The sequence below is a fragment of the Genypterus blacodes genome, unplaced genomic scaffold (genome assembly GCF_046128005.1).
Source record: "Genypterus blacodes isolate CSIRO-AG114 ecotype Tasmania unplaced genomic scaffold, CSIRO-AGI_Gbla_v1 ptg000100l_1, whole genome shotgun sequence".
Taxonomy (NCBI): domain Eukaryota; kingdom Metazoa; phylum Chordata; class Actinopteri; order Ophidiiformes; family Ophidiidae; genus Genypterus; species Genypterus blacodes.
In genome coordinates, this window is record NW_027466904.1 from 375,707 (window position 1) to 391,427 (window position 15,721).

At 49.9% G+C, this 15,721-nt stretch overlaps 1 protein-coding gene across 1 annotated transcript in view; it reads right to left on the reverse strand.

Annotated features, from left to right (window-relative positions):
* Nucleotides 1–4,271: 4,271 nt before the first annotated feature.
* The window catches only part of LOC143008252 (transcription factor E2F3-like), a 104,093-nt gene continuing 92,643 nt past the window's right edge, over nucleotides 4,272–15,721 (reverse strand). The window contains exons 6-7 of the mRNA XM_076159921.1: nucleotides 13,534–13,725; nucleotides 4,272–4,495 (exon numbers count right to left, since the gene is read on the reverse strand). Coding sequence (XP_076016036.1) covers nucleotides 13,622–13,725 — 104 coding nt within the window. The 3' untranslated portion in view covers nucleotides 4,272–4,495; nucleotides 13,534–13,621. The remainder of the gene's footprint in view (nucleotides 4,496–13,533; nucleotides 13,726–15,721) is intronic.

Below are 15,721 nucleotides of genomic sequence, written 5' to 3' on the forward strand. Positions count from 1 at the left end.
CAGAGCAGCAAGCACGGAGGCAGGTTGAGTTATGAACCAGGAGGGAGGTGAACACACACACACACACACACACACAGGCTCCTTCTGCTCTATGTAACTATGAGCTCCACCGTCATGGACTCTTCATCCTTCACAGCCCCGCGATGCTCACACGTCCATGTCATGTAATATCACATTTCAGCCTGTGTCGCTAGATGTCAGGCTAGAGCCAAAGGGAGCTGACGGGGGTTTGTGTGTGTGTGTGTGTTTGTGTGCGTGTGTGTGCGGGCGTGTCCCGTACAGCAGATTTATCTCCTGTCCTAATCAGTGGAGCTTCGATCGTTAAATCATGCAGGTGATGTCATCAGCCGCCACTGAAGGCTCTCCTTGCTGTTTTCACACCTCAGCTCAGCCTCAGAGAAGGAGGGGGGAGCGGGGGGGGGGAGAGCAGGTCAGACACCAGAGGAAGAACATGTTTATGTTTATGGACTTGTTGTTGATGTTTAAACCAAACTCAGATCCTATTTATGGCACCAGGTCCAAACTCATAAACACAACTTACAAAAAGTCCACCGCTCAACCTCTTCCTCCTGTGAGTTTGCTTGAGTCAAACACAATCATGAGCTTCTTCCTCTCAGTACAGATCTACAGGTGCCCCAATTACAAGAATGCACCTGCCATTGGATTACACCACTGCCTGCTATCTCTCTGGCTTAACACGCAGTTAACAAACACACACACACACAGACACACACAGAGACATAGAGACAGAGAGACAGAGAGACAGACACACACACACACACACACACACACACACACACACACACACAGGTTTGTTTAAACAGGTGTAGCAGGTCTACCTGTAATCTTATCTGATGTGTGAGAAGCAGCTGTCAGGTAGCTTTCCACTCTGTCAGTGGCAGATGCGCTGCTCTGGCGGCTCTGGGACGCGGAGGCCTATCTGCCGGCCTACCGCTCTGTCATCTTCAGAGCTGCCGGAGCCGTGTGTTTACCCCAAATACACCGGCGCTCTGTCTCAGCTCTGTTGACGCCTAAAGGGATGGTGTCATTATGAGAGAGTGCTTAGGGAGACTGGGGCTTCTGACTGTCACTGCTCAGAAGTGTGTGTGTGTGTGTGTGTGTGTGTAACGTGTAGTAAGAAGTAGTGAGGATGAGCTGGGGGGTTTTGTCTTTCCCAGCTGATGTGCTGATGCAGGTATTTGGGGGGGGGTAAAGTCATTCACAGCCTTTAAATTGGGGCGATTTCCACAAATGAACTTGGAAGGATGTCTCCGTTTCTGCCAGCCTTTTATTCTGCTCAGGATGGAAAAGCCTCAGAACAGCATTTGGCTCATCACACAGCAATAAAAGCTCTCCATTAAAAAGCTGCTCTAATGAAATTATTATAGGCGGGTTCAAAACAACATCATAAAAAGCCCGGCCCAGCACAGAGCTGTGGGCAGGTAGCACCCTCCAGCACACTGAAGGTGAACGCCACTGTCTGTTTTATATGCCATTTTAATAAAACATAAACATTAACCCAGAATATCAGGCTCACCCTAGAGCAAACTGCAGGCTAAATGAGCTGACAGCATGTGCCCGTGTGTGTGTGTGTGTGTGTGTGTGTGTGTGTGTGCAGGGAGCCTGGTTTACTGTGGGCTTATAACCCAGGCGCTCATAAAGCAGGCAGGAGAAGGGGAGCAGAGTTCACAGCCGTCAGAGTGTGTTATAAAGCGACGGGAGAAATTAAGACGCCAATGAGGGAGAGCTATGAAATGGAAATGTAAGACGCAGGGAGCGAGCGAGGGGAGAGACTGTGTGTGTGTGCGTGTGTGAGGAGGAGCGCGTGTGTCTCTGCGTGCAGTCAAATGGAGGCACTCATTACCATCTACTTGCCTTTTTCAACCGCCGAGGAATGACGCGCCTCTTTGACCTGCCCGCTCGTCATCCGGGGTCAGACACAATGAGGCCTTTGTGTATCGGTGTGTGTGTGTGCGAGTGTGTGTGTCCAGCCCTAACTGAATTGGAAATTTTCCAGGGACTGAAAGTTTTAAACCAGTGGGAAGTCCCCTCCACCCTGCAGTCAAACAGAAAAAGTGAAGACTAAGCACTGATTAGCATAGTCTCTCTCTCTCTCTCTCTCTCCCTCTATCTCTCTCTCTCTATCTCTCTTTCCCTCTCTCTCTCTCTCTCCCTCCCTCTCTCCCTCTGTCTCTCTCTCTCTCTCTCTCTCTGACTCATCTATAGACAGTTTGTCTCCTCTGTGTGTGTGTGTGTGTGTGTGTGTGTGTGTGTGGTAGACAGTACAGGTGGCTGTCTCACCCACCAGCTGCTGTCAGTCCTTACACAACAGCAACACAGTCAATTCCATAATATTTAAATATCTATGAACCCGAACTCATCCTCCCTCCCTCCCTCCCTCCCTCCCTCCCTCCTCCCTCCTCCCTGACCTTTGACATTTAGGATCTCTTTGGACAAAACAGGACAAGCTACAAATAGATGGTACACACATCGATTCTCAGACTCCCTCCTGATTCCACCTCTCCCTTCACTGACGTTGGCGCTCACATCTGCGTTTTCAGTCTCAGCCTCAGTCGCAGAGTAACTAAGGAAGAAATGATGCCTCCTCTTTCCTTCCCTCCTTTCCTCAGCCTTTTTTTTCGAAATTTTCCCCCAATCCTCGCTCACATTTTAGCATCTAGGCGACGCGTTGGCAGAGAGGGAGAGCGGGAGTGTCAGGTAGAGGCAGGAGAGGAGAGAGAGAGAGAGAGAGAGAGAGAGAGAGAGAGAGAGAGAAAAGAGAATCCTCGGCAAATGAAGCAAAGCAGGTGAAATGTGTCGCCGGGGAGAAAACGGGGAATTAAAGCGAGTTTGGGGGAAAAAAGAGAGGAAGGCAGAATTCAGGCCGTCCTCGCCCTCTTCGCTCTTCCTCCCCTCATCGCCGCTGTAAACCAGGCGATCCAGTCAAGGTGGTGAAAAGCGATTGGAGGCAGACGACAGGGAAGGAGTGGATGAGCCGGGGAAGGGGGTGTGGCCAGAGGAAGCCACGCCCCGGGAACTCCCAACATCCCTGACTCCGGATGGTGACGAGGCAGGTCAGATGATTGCTGTGTCACAGCAATGCAGGCAAACTCTCGTGAACACGCACAAACGCATAAACACACACACACACACACAGAGACAGTCTTGCACGCACAATGAGAAACACACACACACACACGTCGAGACAGAGCAGGCTGAGTACCAGTGTACCGCTGCAGGACCCAGACGTGCTGCAGAGTCAAATCCAGAGCGCAGACACACACTCACAAACTTGCGCGCAAACACACACACACACACAGAGACACGCTGAGACACACACACACTCTCTCACACACTCACAGCTGCACTCCACTACAGTCTGATACGACGATCAGGTTTTTTGGGGGCATTGTCTAAAAGCCAGAGGAGTGGGAAGGAGCCGAGGATGAGAGCAGAGGAGAAGGAGGGGTAAAAGGGAAGGAAAGGAGTGCAGAGAGGAACTCAGAAGATGGAGAAGTCGTCAGCGTCGTATTTTGGCTCTTTTGCAAAAGTCTTCCTCCTTCCACTTCCTCTCCATTAGAAGCGTATTTGATGACAAGAGGACGGCAATCATTTTTGTTACGCAGCAATTTTGGGGAAAAGAACAAACTCTCCTCCCGGATCCATACGGAACAAAGAGAGGAGCCGGACGCCACCGAGATGGATGTACTGCAAAAGAAGAGAAGGAAGGACAAAGACAGGCGCTTTTTTCGTATATTAGGGAGGAAGTCACACTCGGGTCTGGAGTTCACGCCGCCGTGTCGCCGTGACGCCGTGACGCCGTGTCGCCGTGGGTTTTTCCTCCGAAAACGTGGAAGAAGGGCTCCGGTCATCGTCTGCTCCCTCCGGTCCTGCAGAGGGAAAAGAAAAGCAAGGTGGAGAAGTTAGACAGTTAGACAGCAAAGGGGGAGAAGGATGCAGAGTGTGTGTGTGTGTGTGTGGGCGGGGGAGGGAGGAAGGGGGTCGGCGGTGTCCACATTACACTAAATCAGCCCTCGAAAATCTCTCCATAATGCTGCATATTACCGAGGAGAGATGGACGCCGGCGTTGTCTCCTTCATCGATCTAACTCCTCTATGTTTCCCGTTCACTCTGCCTCTCTCTGTCTACGCTCACACTTTTAACATTAGACTCAAGCACCATGCAGACGAAGCTTTTAAGGGTACACGTATCCCCATATCACCCTTCGCCATCCCCCCTCCCCTCCTCCTCCTCCTCCTCCTCTTCCCCGCTCCTCTGTTGCAGGCATCTGCTGCAGAGCTCCGCATCCTCGAGGCAGGTAAGGTCAGTCAGCCACTGCTCGTGTCCTCGCGTAGCCCAGAATCGCCGTCCTTACATCGGGGACGGAGGCTGGCAGCCGCTGCGGGGGTCGATAAGGACCAGGCATGGAGCTGTGAGGCTTCTGCAGCTACCAGACAGGCTCCAGACGCACTGACCTACATCAGCTTCAGTCAGACTGGGAGAGAGAGAGAGAGAGGGAGAGAGAGAAAGAGGGAGAGGGAGCAGGAGCGCGAGGAAGAGAGAGAGAGGGGGAGAGGGAGGGAAGGGGTGGGGGGCGCAGAGAGAGAGAGGGAGAGGGAGAGGGAGAGGATGATTGAGAGACTGGTAAGCTGGCAGAGAGTGGAGAGGCATGGTTATAAAACAGCAACATCAGTTTAAAAAAATTCAAGATGGAGGCAGGATGCGATGAAGACGGAGAGAGGCTGCAGAGTGAAAATCCCTCACTGGAGCTTATTCCCCACCAACTTTCACAATGAGAACACTTAAAAATGTCATTCTAGGCTAATCTCTATCCTCCCCTGACTCCTGGTCCCTCCCTCCCCCCTCCCTCTCTCCCTGCTGCCTCCCCTCGTCCCTCTCTCTCTCTCTCTCTCTCTCTCTCTCTCATGTCTCTGTCAGTGCAGCCTGATTCTCATCATACCACCCCAACATCTAGCAGTGTGGGAGGATTAGTCCGTCTCTGGCTGCCTGCTTATCTGTCTGCTCTGGCATCGGCTGGGGAGGGAGAGGAGGCAGAGGCGGGAGGGGAGGGGAGGGCAGGGGAGGGGAGGGCTGGCATCTCTCTCCCTCTCTCTCCCTCCTGCTCTCAGTTGTCCAGGCTATATCGGCTCGGTTCAGCGAGAGCGAGTGTGCTTTTTGTCTCGACATTGCAGGCAGGCTGGTGCAGCAGCGTATCTGCAGTGCGGCAAGAGAGGAAACAGAATGTGCTGTGCCCTGTATATTCCCTCTTAGTCTGGATACGTGTGTGTGTGTGTGTGAGTGTGTGTGTGCAGTGTGATTCATTATGAGCAGGTGTGTGTCCAACTGGCTGTGTGTGAGCATTAGTCCCCTGCCAGCATCGACTCTAAACACGGATCGATAGCAATGGCGAGGGGGGAGACGGACCGGACTATCATGTGTGTGTGCTCTCCCCCCCTGGGACCCCGTGTGGCAGTGAGACTCAGCTTCTAAAGCAGCACACCTCCGTCACACTAACAATGTCTTTATGATGAAGGTGAACACGGGCAGAGTGTGGGGAGTGAGAGTGAAGGATACAAGGAGGGTAAGGTGAGGTCAGACTGCAGCAGAGGAGACATGCAGGATCCAGGTCCAGAGATCTGAGGGGGAACTGAGCCCGTCTGCTCTGAAGCCCGGCTCGTCTAGTGTGAGCTGGGAGACCGTGTGAAGGTTTGGGTTCGGTGAGATCGTAGAGATAAGAGAGAGAAACGTTTCCTCCTCACACCAGGAGATCAGAAACTACAACTGGCATGAGAGGAACCCAAGAGTTTAGCCTCGAATCAAAACATGCTTATGCTGACAAACTGACCTAGATTACGCAATAGTAAATCCATTTATTCAGCCCGTGTAAACGTCTTAATTGGACGTTACGTTGCCTCTACACGCGTTTACCCTCGATGAGGCGACTCAGCTCGTGCTGCGATTACGCAACACCGTCTAACAGCTGCAGACTCTTATTGATTCTGTGTGTTTTGTTTTGTCTTTAATCGCGTTCTGGACAAACACCCTGCGTACGAACTGACGACTCGGGCTTCTGCTACAAATCCATCATGATGATTTTTGCCTACGGATGCAGGCGGGCTTGCAAGAGTCCAGCGTCGCACCTCAGTGGAACACATCCATCATTAGTGCTGTTAATTGCGCCCGGGCCTTCTTTTTTTTTTTTTTTTACTGCAAAGCCACGTCTGAATGTCTGCAACCGCTTTAAAGTTCAAGATAAAGGAGAGATTACAGCGCTAGGAACGTCGGCTGTACGTTAGGTTTTGTCAGTTTTAGCGCTGTTATGAAACAAGCTAACACGAGCGACGCTGCTTTAGAAACAAGCTGGATGAATCGACTCCATATGTAGAATGATTCACATCTTTAAATGAATAGTCAGTGATTTGTAATAGCGCCCATCAGCGCCCTAAACATCCCCACAGCTCCCTGCTAATGTTGGGGAAATCCAATTCAACCATCGCGGTCTGAGCTGGAGGGTGATTGAAACATTTAGAGGAGCGATTGAGAGCTCAGCAATCACACATTAGGTCTTAAACACAACTTGTTTGAATGATTAACCTCAAACCCACACCACTTCTCTCTGGATGGACTGAAACCGTTCCAAGTCCTAGGAGATAAACCCTCAAAATCTCAACTATCCATTGAAACGGTAGACGAAAAACCTCCGTGTTGATCAGCGTGGTAGCGTGTTTCTGTACGGACCGCGGCTGTTCTTCATTTCACTCGCTCACTTCCTGATTGAGGAGAAAACGGCGGAGAGCTTGAGCCAAGTTTTGAAAGTGGGTCCAGATAGAGATGTCACTGTCTACAGCAGATCTCTCTCCCAGTGTTGCTGCAGAGCAAAGTGATCAGGTCCAGATGCAGAGAAAAGTGGGTCACCACACTCAAACATGTGCCAGACCCTATATCCCCCCTCCGACACACACACACACACACACACACATATGTAGAGGCACCCACTGCTTACACTACTGCACATATGTACACTTGCCAAGTCAGACCATTTTCTTTCCCCATCTCCCAAAATAGCACAGAGACAACTTGAGTGAAGGAGTGTGTGTGTGTGTGTGTGTGTGTGTGTGTGTGTGTGTGTGTGTGTGTGTATGTGTCTGTCTGTTCCCATCTGGCATATATCTTACATCTGCATATACGTCCCTGCCCTCGCATGCATGGTTCCCCTACAGTAAATCGTACAATCTGAAACATAACTACAGGGTGTGTTTCACATCAGCTTTGAAGTCCACTCCCCCTTCCTGCTGGAGTCTTAATGTCCTACTCGTATGGCGTCCAAACTAGTAGCTGCCTTTAAACCCCCCCAGACCCGCTTCATGCTGCGCCTTCTGCCACTGCAAACAACAGCCATCTTTCTTTCAGCGGCGGCGGCGGCGGGGGGGGGGGGGGGAAGAAGTTTGGTTTGGCCCGTAGATCTCTGTAATGGGGAGTTTACAGGCGAACAAGACGCTGGGGTTTTTCTTCTTCTAGGGACTGGAGGGAGTTTTGTGTGTGTCTGTGCTCCAGGAGGAATAAGGAATGGGTTGGGATGAGGCCAAGCTGATTTCAGGGGGATTCTGCGGTGCAAAGCTGTAGAAAAGTGTGGGTTAGGTAATGGGAGTTTGTTTGCTGAGGCTCTGTTCTCAATGCAGCCTCTGCCAGAGTGCTGTTTGTGAGCATCCAAGGCCAAAGATGCTCAGTGGAAGGAGAAGAGTTTTCCAAGCGTTGCCCAGAATGACCTACTCCAAATCTGTGAGCCACTTGTTTCTAACATCCTCCTGCCTTCAGCTTCTCTTCTTCCCTTTACAAGCAGAGACAAATGACTCTGCAGAAAGCCTGACCAACAAACCGCCTTATCTGAGATGAACCCGGAGAATGTAAACACTCGGGGAGTACACACACACACATACACACACACACGCACACACACACACACACACACACACCACTGGACAGCTGGCAAAGATGATCTGATTGGACTGGACAGGGAGTGTCATCCCACAGGGCAAATCAGCTGTGTTATGATGCGTAATCGCTCGGCTGTCTGAGGAGGTGTGTGTGTGTGTGTGTGTGTGTGTGTGTGTGTGTGTGTCTGTGTGTGTGTCCCACTGCCACGTACACGGGTCATTCCCAAGCAATGCCCAGGGTGCATTGCATTGATTAGTGTCTGAGTGTTGGTCGCATCTCGGGCTGGAGACGTAGCGGCGCTGCTGCCATGATGTCAGGAGCCTGAGTGAGAGTGGCAGCCTGCTGTTGATTCCTTCGGGCTCATCTCCTCTCCTCTGTGGGTGTGGGTGAGTGTGTGTGTGAGGGTCCAGGCTGTGATAGTATGGATCTCACCATGGTAATAATGGGCAGGGTAAACAAATCAGAGAGAGAGAGGTTAAACTGAAACAGGCTTAGAAACACGTTTAAGTGAAGTTTGATCTTGGGTGTTTAAGTTATGTTTAGGTTCCGTTTAGAGCTGGTGGAGGTTTGGTAAAGGGTTAATGAGGTTAATGAATGGATGTGAAGCAATGTGACATAATCAGAAGAGACTCTTTAATCCCTCTGATCCTCATCACAGCCAATTAAGATACACACAACATCAACAGCTTTGGAGTTAACTATGTTCCTAAAGATAAGAGGAAGAACAACAACATCCCAACTGCAAAACTCAGATCTTATAGTCAGAGTCATAAAGTTTATCAGCATGTTGTAAGTCCTGACATGAGACTTGGTGTTGACTTGTAGAGCAGTGACAGAGCAGCATCTCTCTCCTCCCCTCTCCTCTCCTCTCCTCTCCTCCCCTCTCCTCTCCTCTCCTCTCCTCTCCTCTCCTCCCCTCTCCTCTCCTCTCCTCTCCTCTCCTATGTGGTGAGGTAAGCTCTCTTGTTCTCCTCTCTAATGAAGCTCATAAGTGATGCACCTTCACCATAACAGAAAAGAAAAAGCAGTGAATCATGTAAACACTGAAAGGGGAAAGCAGAGGGTGAATCTCCCTGCAGGACAGAATTACCAACAAGGATTACAAAACATCAGATTGTACAAATGAAGAGGAGTCAATGTCCTCCTAAAGTGGATCTTTATTACAGCGCTCTGTGCTGCGCTGAAGGGGAGGGCAGATCTGACGCTCATTAATTTGACCGCTGCTGTGCCGTGTGTGTGCAGAGCTGAAATGAAACAATTGCCAACACAGCTAAAGTGGAGGAGAGGAGAAGGAGAAGGAGCGGGAATCTGTTTGTTACACAACACAGAGGCGACGCTGTGGAGCGCTCTATGTAGAGGACAGCAAGTCTGCTGGCAGAGAAGAGAGAACAGGTGGGAAAGGGTTTCTGAAGAGAATTTAGGCCTGTGTGTGTGTGTGTGTGTGTGTGTGTGTGTGTGTGTGTGTGTCTCAATGTAAAGCTACCATGCAACCTAAGTTAGCACAGACTGACTGGACAATAATACCATCACAATGCAGAGGCCACGAGGGAGAGACCACAAATAGAGACTTTCAAGAGGAGAGGAGGAGGAGGAGGAGGAGGAGGAGGAGGAGGAGGGGTGAGGAAGGATCAGACAAGGAGATATGGAGAGAGAAAAACCGGTTGTCTGTGTTTGTTGTCCTAGCTCGTGTGTGTGTGTGTGTGTGTGTGTGTGTTTGCAGCTTCAGAACAGTACATGCTGGTATTCGCCTTCGTACTTTACACTTGCTGGATTTTTCTGTGTGTCAGACGATCTCCTCTCCCCAGGCTCTCTGCTGCTTTTAGAGCTCAGGCTGTCTTATCTAACACAGTCTCCTGAGAGAGACAGAGAGAGAGAGAGAGAGAGAGAGAGAGAGAGAGAGAGAGAGAGAGAGAGAGAGAGAGAGAGAGAGAGAGAGAGACAGAGAGAGAGAGAGAGAGAGAGAGAGAGAGAGAGAGAGAGAGAGAGAGAGAGAGAGGGAGGGAGAGAGAGAGGGAGAGAGAGAGAGAGAGAGAGAGAGAGGGAGAGAGAGAGAGAGAGAGGGAGAGAGAGAGAGAGAGAGAGAGAGAGGGCTAGAGAGAGAGGGAGAGAGAGTCAGAGAGTCAGAGATAGTCAGAGAGAGGTAGAGAGAAAGAGAGAGAGAGAGAGAGAGAGAGAGAGAGAGAGAGAGAGGAGGTGGTAGCATAGAGCGTCCCCTCCCCTCCTCTGCTCTACATAGTATAAATATCGCTCTAATGAGTCGTTTAGTCTCGCCTGTCTGAAAACATTGTTTTATTTATTATATTGGAGTTTAAAATAGAGAGAGGATATCAGACGCCTGAGTGGAAACAAGTTCACTAACTGAGTCAAACAACTTAAGATGGGCAACTTTGGGAGAGTAATCTGTTTCACATACAGAACTTATAACAGCTCAGAGTCTGTAAAGTGTCTGATGAGGAAGAAGAAGAAGAAGAAGAAGAAGAAGAAGCCGCGTCTTCTTCACCTCACATAAATCTAGCAAAGCTCCTTATTGTGACAAACTTAAGTTGGCCCTTGTTCTGCACGGTGAACATATTGGCTCTGAAGTCCCCACATGGATCGATAGCTTGACCCCTGACCCCTGCGTCCCACCACAGAGCGAGTCTCTGGCAGGGCCGCACACAAATCATCACCGTGAATAAGAACAGACGGTGTTACGCCACCCGGTGACACAGATGGAAACGGCACGGCGGTGGCATTTGTGTGCGGACACTCAGCCTGTCAGAGACGGAGCGGTCAGTCGGGCCCTCTGCTGCAGCTGCCAATCACAGCAGCAGCAGCAGCAGCAGCTCATTAGGAGCAAAGCTGCTTGTGTGGAGTGACAGTGAGAAGAAGAGGAGCACTTAGAGGAGGGGAAAGCACTGGGGAGCGGCTCTGTTCAGGCCCGCCGTCTGTAATGGACTCAGATTAACGAGGAAGTTACTCACATTAATCCTAACTTAACAACAAGGAGAGAACTGCGGCGGAAAATTCCAAAAAGGCCGTTTCCATAGTTTGGTTAATGCTCATCACCAATGATGATGTAAAGGGAGGGCATTACACACGTTTACATGCTCTGAGCTTCAACCAGGCTCTGTTCTGATGCCTCCACATGGATAATCTGTCTATTGGAGCACTGAAACAAATGAAGCTAATTCTGTAACCAGGATGGATCTGCTGGTGGCGTCCTGCTTCAGATTCACACACAGACGCAACCGCAGCTTCCTGTTTTCTTTAGGGACTCTGGGCCTTTTAATGATGGCGAGGAAAGCATCTCAAAAAAGAAAGACTCTCAGCAGCGTCAGTCTGCTTGTGTAGTGTGAATGGGAGAGAGAGAGAGAGAGGGAGAGAGAGAGCGAGAGAGAGAGTCAAAGAGTCAGAGAGAGAGAGAGAGAAAGAGAGGGAGAGAGAGAGAGAGAGAGTCAGACAGAGAGAGAGAGTCAGAGAGAGAGAGAGTCAGAGAGAGAGAGAGTCAGAGAGAGAGAGAGAAAGAGAGGGAGAGAGAGAGAGAGAGAAAGAGAGGGAGAGAGAGAGAGAGAGAGTCAGACAGAGAGAGAGAGTCAGAGAGAGAGAGAGAAAGAGAGGGAGAGTCAGAGAAAGAGAGGGAGAGTCAGAGAGAGTGAGTCAGTCAGAGAGAGAGAGTCAGAGAGAGAGAGAGAGAGCGAGAGAGAGAGTCAGAGAGTCAGAGAGAGAGAGAGAGAGAGCGAAGAGAGAGTCAGAGAAAGAGAGAGGGAGAGGGAGAGTGAGTCAGAGGGAGAGAGTCAGAGAGAGAGAGCGAGAGAGAGTCAGAGAGAGAGAGAGATTTGATTGAAACCCTTGCAAAGTGGGTTGTGCTGGTGTGTGAGCAGTGTGTCAGTGTGTGAGCAGTGTGTCAGCTCTGACTCTGACTGCGATCGCTCACTTTGTCGTTTATCACAATCGTTACGTCTCCATCATCATACGACCCCGGGGCAGTGAGTCCTCTCTGTTTCCATACAGCATGATCAGATTGAAATCGGCGTAGAATCGATGTCTGCGTCCTCCAGGTTACAGATCTAGATGGTGTGATTAGAGATCGATCCACACCAGCACGCACACACACACACACACACACACACACACGCACACACCATCAGACGGAGCCGTCTACACACACACACACACACACTGCTACTCATTGATCTCATTTCCACACCTGGAATACTTTGTCTCAGAGGCCGATTGAGCAATGACGCTGCTGATCTGCTTCATCACATCTACACTGTGCTTGAGGAAGACTCCTGACTCCTCTTCATCACAGCACACACACACACACACACACACACACGCAAACCCAAAGAGCAACCAGGTTTCCTTCTGGTACCAAACTCATTAGTGGGTTATCACTCTATTGACTCACACAAGTCAATAAGAGACTAAACACGTGGTTAAGACGGACATGTTTAGTGTGTGTGTGTGTGTGTGTGTGTGTGTGTGTGTGTGTGTGTGTGTGAGAGAGGACAGAGAGTTCACTGTAGCAGTAATCAGACACTGGTCACATGCAGACGGCCTCAGTTAGCTGCCTGCTCCCTCCTCCACCAGCAGAGATGCACATTTATGCTAATGCCACACCACAATGTTGCCTCAGCATCACATTACTGGAGCGTGATGTTCCCTGCTCCGGGGCCAAACTATGACTTTCCCCTGTGTGTGTGTGTGTGTGTGTGTGTGTGTGTGTGTGTGTGTGTGTGTGTGTGTATGTGTGTGTGTGTGTGTCTCCAAATCTGTTTGCAAACTGCTGAGCACAAGCCAGGGCTCTGAGTTGACTAAACACCAGATAGCAGAGATAGCAATGTTTGTGTGTGTCCATGTGTGTGTGTGTGTGTGTGTGTGTGTGTGTGTGTGTGTGTGTGTGTGTGTGTGTGTGTGTGTGTGTGTGTGTGTGTGTGGAGCTGATATCAGCAGGAATGGAGGGAAAACACTGATAAGGCTGTTTCAGGTGCTGCAGTTTGTGTTCGTGGCGGTTATTTGCTAACGAACGCGGTGATTCACCAGCCGGTTACGACATCAGAGAGCGGTTTACAGCGAGTGAGACAGAGGGAAGGAAGGGAGAAGGAAAGACTAAACAACAGAGGAAGATAGGAAGGATTGAAGGCAGGAAGGAAGGAAGGAAAAGTTGTGGATAAGTTGGAAGAACAGAAAGAAGAGGAGAAAGCAGAGAAGTGAAGCTATCAGGTGATGAAGGAGACAGACGTCCTCCGTTTCTTCACTTTTTCTCCTCTTTCTTCTTCCCACCAGCTGGAGTCGTACCTGGTGGGAGGAAGAAGCTGTCATCTCCACTTTCCTTCCCTTCCCTTCCCTCCTCCCTCTCGCTCACCTGTCCTCCGTCTCCTCTCCCCAGAATCAAACCCCTCACGCTGAGGCCTCCTCCCTGGTTTGGTAGGAGGAGGAGGAGGAAGAGGAGTAGGGTGGATCTATAAAGGCTGCGTCTATTCCCCAGCCGATCGATTGATGTTGAGGAGTTTAACTCACAAAGGGCCGTGCGTAAACGCCTCACAGGCCCACGCTTTATGCAGAATAACCGGCAAATCAGTGAAAGCACTGCATTGATGTTTGTTGTTTTACCTGAGCTATCAGCTGTTAATCCTCCTGACGCCCAGCAGAGGAGAGGAGGTGAAGCGTGCAGGGGCGAGGGGGCCGGACCTCCTGTCTGTCACCGCCAAGGAAGACAAACAAAGCCGACTCCACCTCGCCTGACTGCAGGAGGCATGGAGCAGAGAACAGTGGAGGAGGAATACTGATGGATCGTCTGTGTTCCTATAGGGAAAGAGAGAGGAAGAGGGTGAGGAGACGAGCAACATGAAGCTGCTAGAGTCCAAGTGTGCTTCATCAATCAGGAGTTAGAGAGGAGAGAGGAGAGAGGGTTCAGGTCAGGGGAGCGTTCAAGCTTTAAACAAACTAACACCACAGCTATGAGAAGACTAGGAGATGAGATGTGATACAAAAAATCATTATTATCAGATAAAAGTCACAATTATGACCAAAAACATTCATAATTAAAAGATAAAAAGTCAAATTTTTGAGATAGGAAAGTGAAAACTATGACTTATCTCAATGTTGTGACTTTTATCTAATAATCATGACTTCTCAATCTCATAATTTTGATTTCTTATCTCATAATTATGACTTTTAAATGAACCCTGTTTTGATTTTCTTGGACCCGCCCCCTGACTTTTCTGGCCAATGAGCAGAGATTGCGTCCTCACACACTTCCTCTTCTCCTTTAATGGACTACAGGTATGAAATTAATAAACTACCAGGCTGCAGCATGAGACACACATGTCTGACAGCCTCTCTGCACTTCTGTGTGTGTGTGTGTGTGTGTGTGTGTGTGTGTGTGTGTGTGTGTGTGTGTGTTTCATGATTCAAAGTTAAAACGCTGCCAGCTCCCTTCTGATTGGTCGGCTGGTAGATTAATGCACACGTCTGAATGCCAATCTTAAGTGCTATCATTTGTTTTGTAAAGGAGTCACTTCCTATAGGATTCTGTGTAGCGAAGGTGCTAACACTGGAGGGGAAGGCGTGATGTGTTGATGCGCTCTCATGTGAGCCACGTGTAACTTGGATTTCACAGGAATCCCGCGATGACACAAAGAGGAGGAAGCAGTCTCTCTCTCTCTCTCTCTCCCTCTCTCTCTCTGAGGCCTGTGAGCTGCAGATGGTAGAAAAGAGTGAAAGGGCAACAACAAAAGGTGATTTTTGGCTCAGCAAACACGTGTGAGAGCCGGATCCTGACGGGAGCGAGGAGGTGTGTGCCCCGGGTGCAAACAGCACTTTACCACCACAGCTTCACATACTGACTTTGTAAAGTTGTGACGAGAGTAAAGTGTGAGGCGATGATGAGAGGCGCTGGGTGCGTCGTAGTAACTATACGATACAAACGTCCCGTTGAGAATTACAACCTTTCAAAGTCATTTAACATTCAAACACCTTCACTCCAGCACGGCTACATTGATCCTTCTGATCCACTGACACACATTCTTCCACCTCCTCCAGCTTCTGAGGAGATTTAGGTTTTTGTTCTTCCTCCTCTCGTCACCTTCACACGCCGCCACGAGCCTGGCGTCTGAGCGTGAGAGCGGGAGAGCCGAGCGCCTCCGCTCCCCGCCAAAATCCCTAAAAGCTGTCATTGACTTCAAACACAGCGCCGCACTCTTCACAGTGGAGTGCCTCTGCCTTATGCTTCCTATAGGATCCTTTTGATACGGCCCCGGCCCTGACACACACACACACACACACACACACACACACACACACACACACACACACACAGACAGACACGGCGTGGAGAGGAAAACAAGCCGTCTCCTCTTTTAACGCTGCTGCGCCGCCGAACGTCAGAACAATTAGCCCGACACGCAATCAAACACCAACTTTTCTCCGATTCCTTAAGATCTGAACACAAACATAAGTACACGCTGAATATTCATACGGAGGAAAGAGTGTCTGTGTGTGTGTGTTTATATAAAAGGACATGCGAGTCTACAGAGTGATCATTTACCAATTTAAACAGTGCATTAATTTTCATGAGCGGAGCATGAGTAATGTATGAGTGGTGTGGGGTTGTGTGTGTGTGTGTGTGTGTGCGCGTGTGTGTGTGTCTGTCAGTGTCAGAGTGACATGTGTGGGGTGATAATCTATTCTGTGACCCAAATTTATGTGTTGAAAGGCTACAAAACCCTGACTCCAGCCCTCCCATCCCATTTCACAGCTCATCACTGTCAGGAAGACGTACTGTATATGTGCGTGTGTG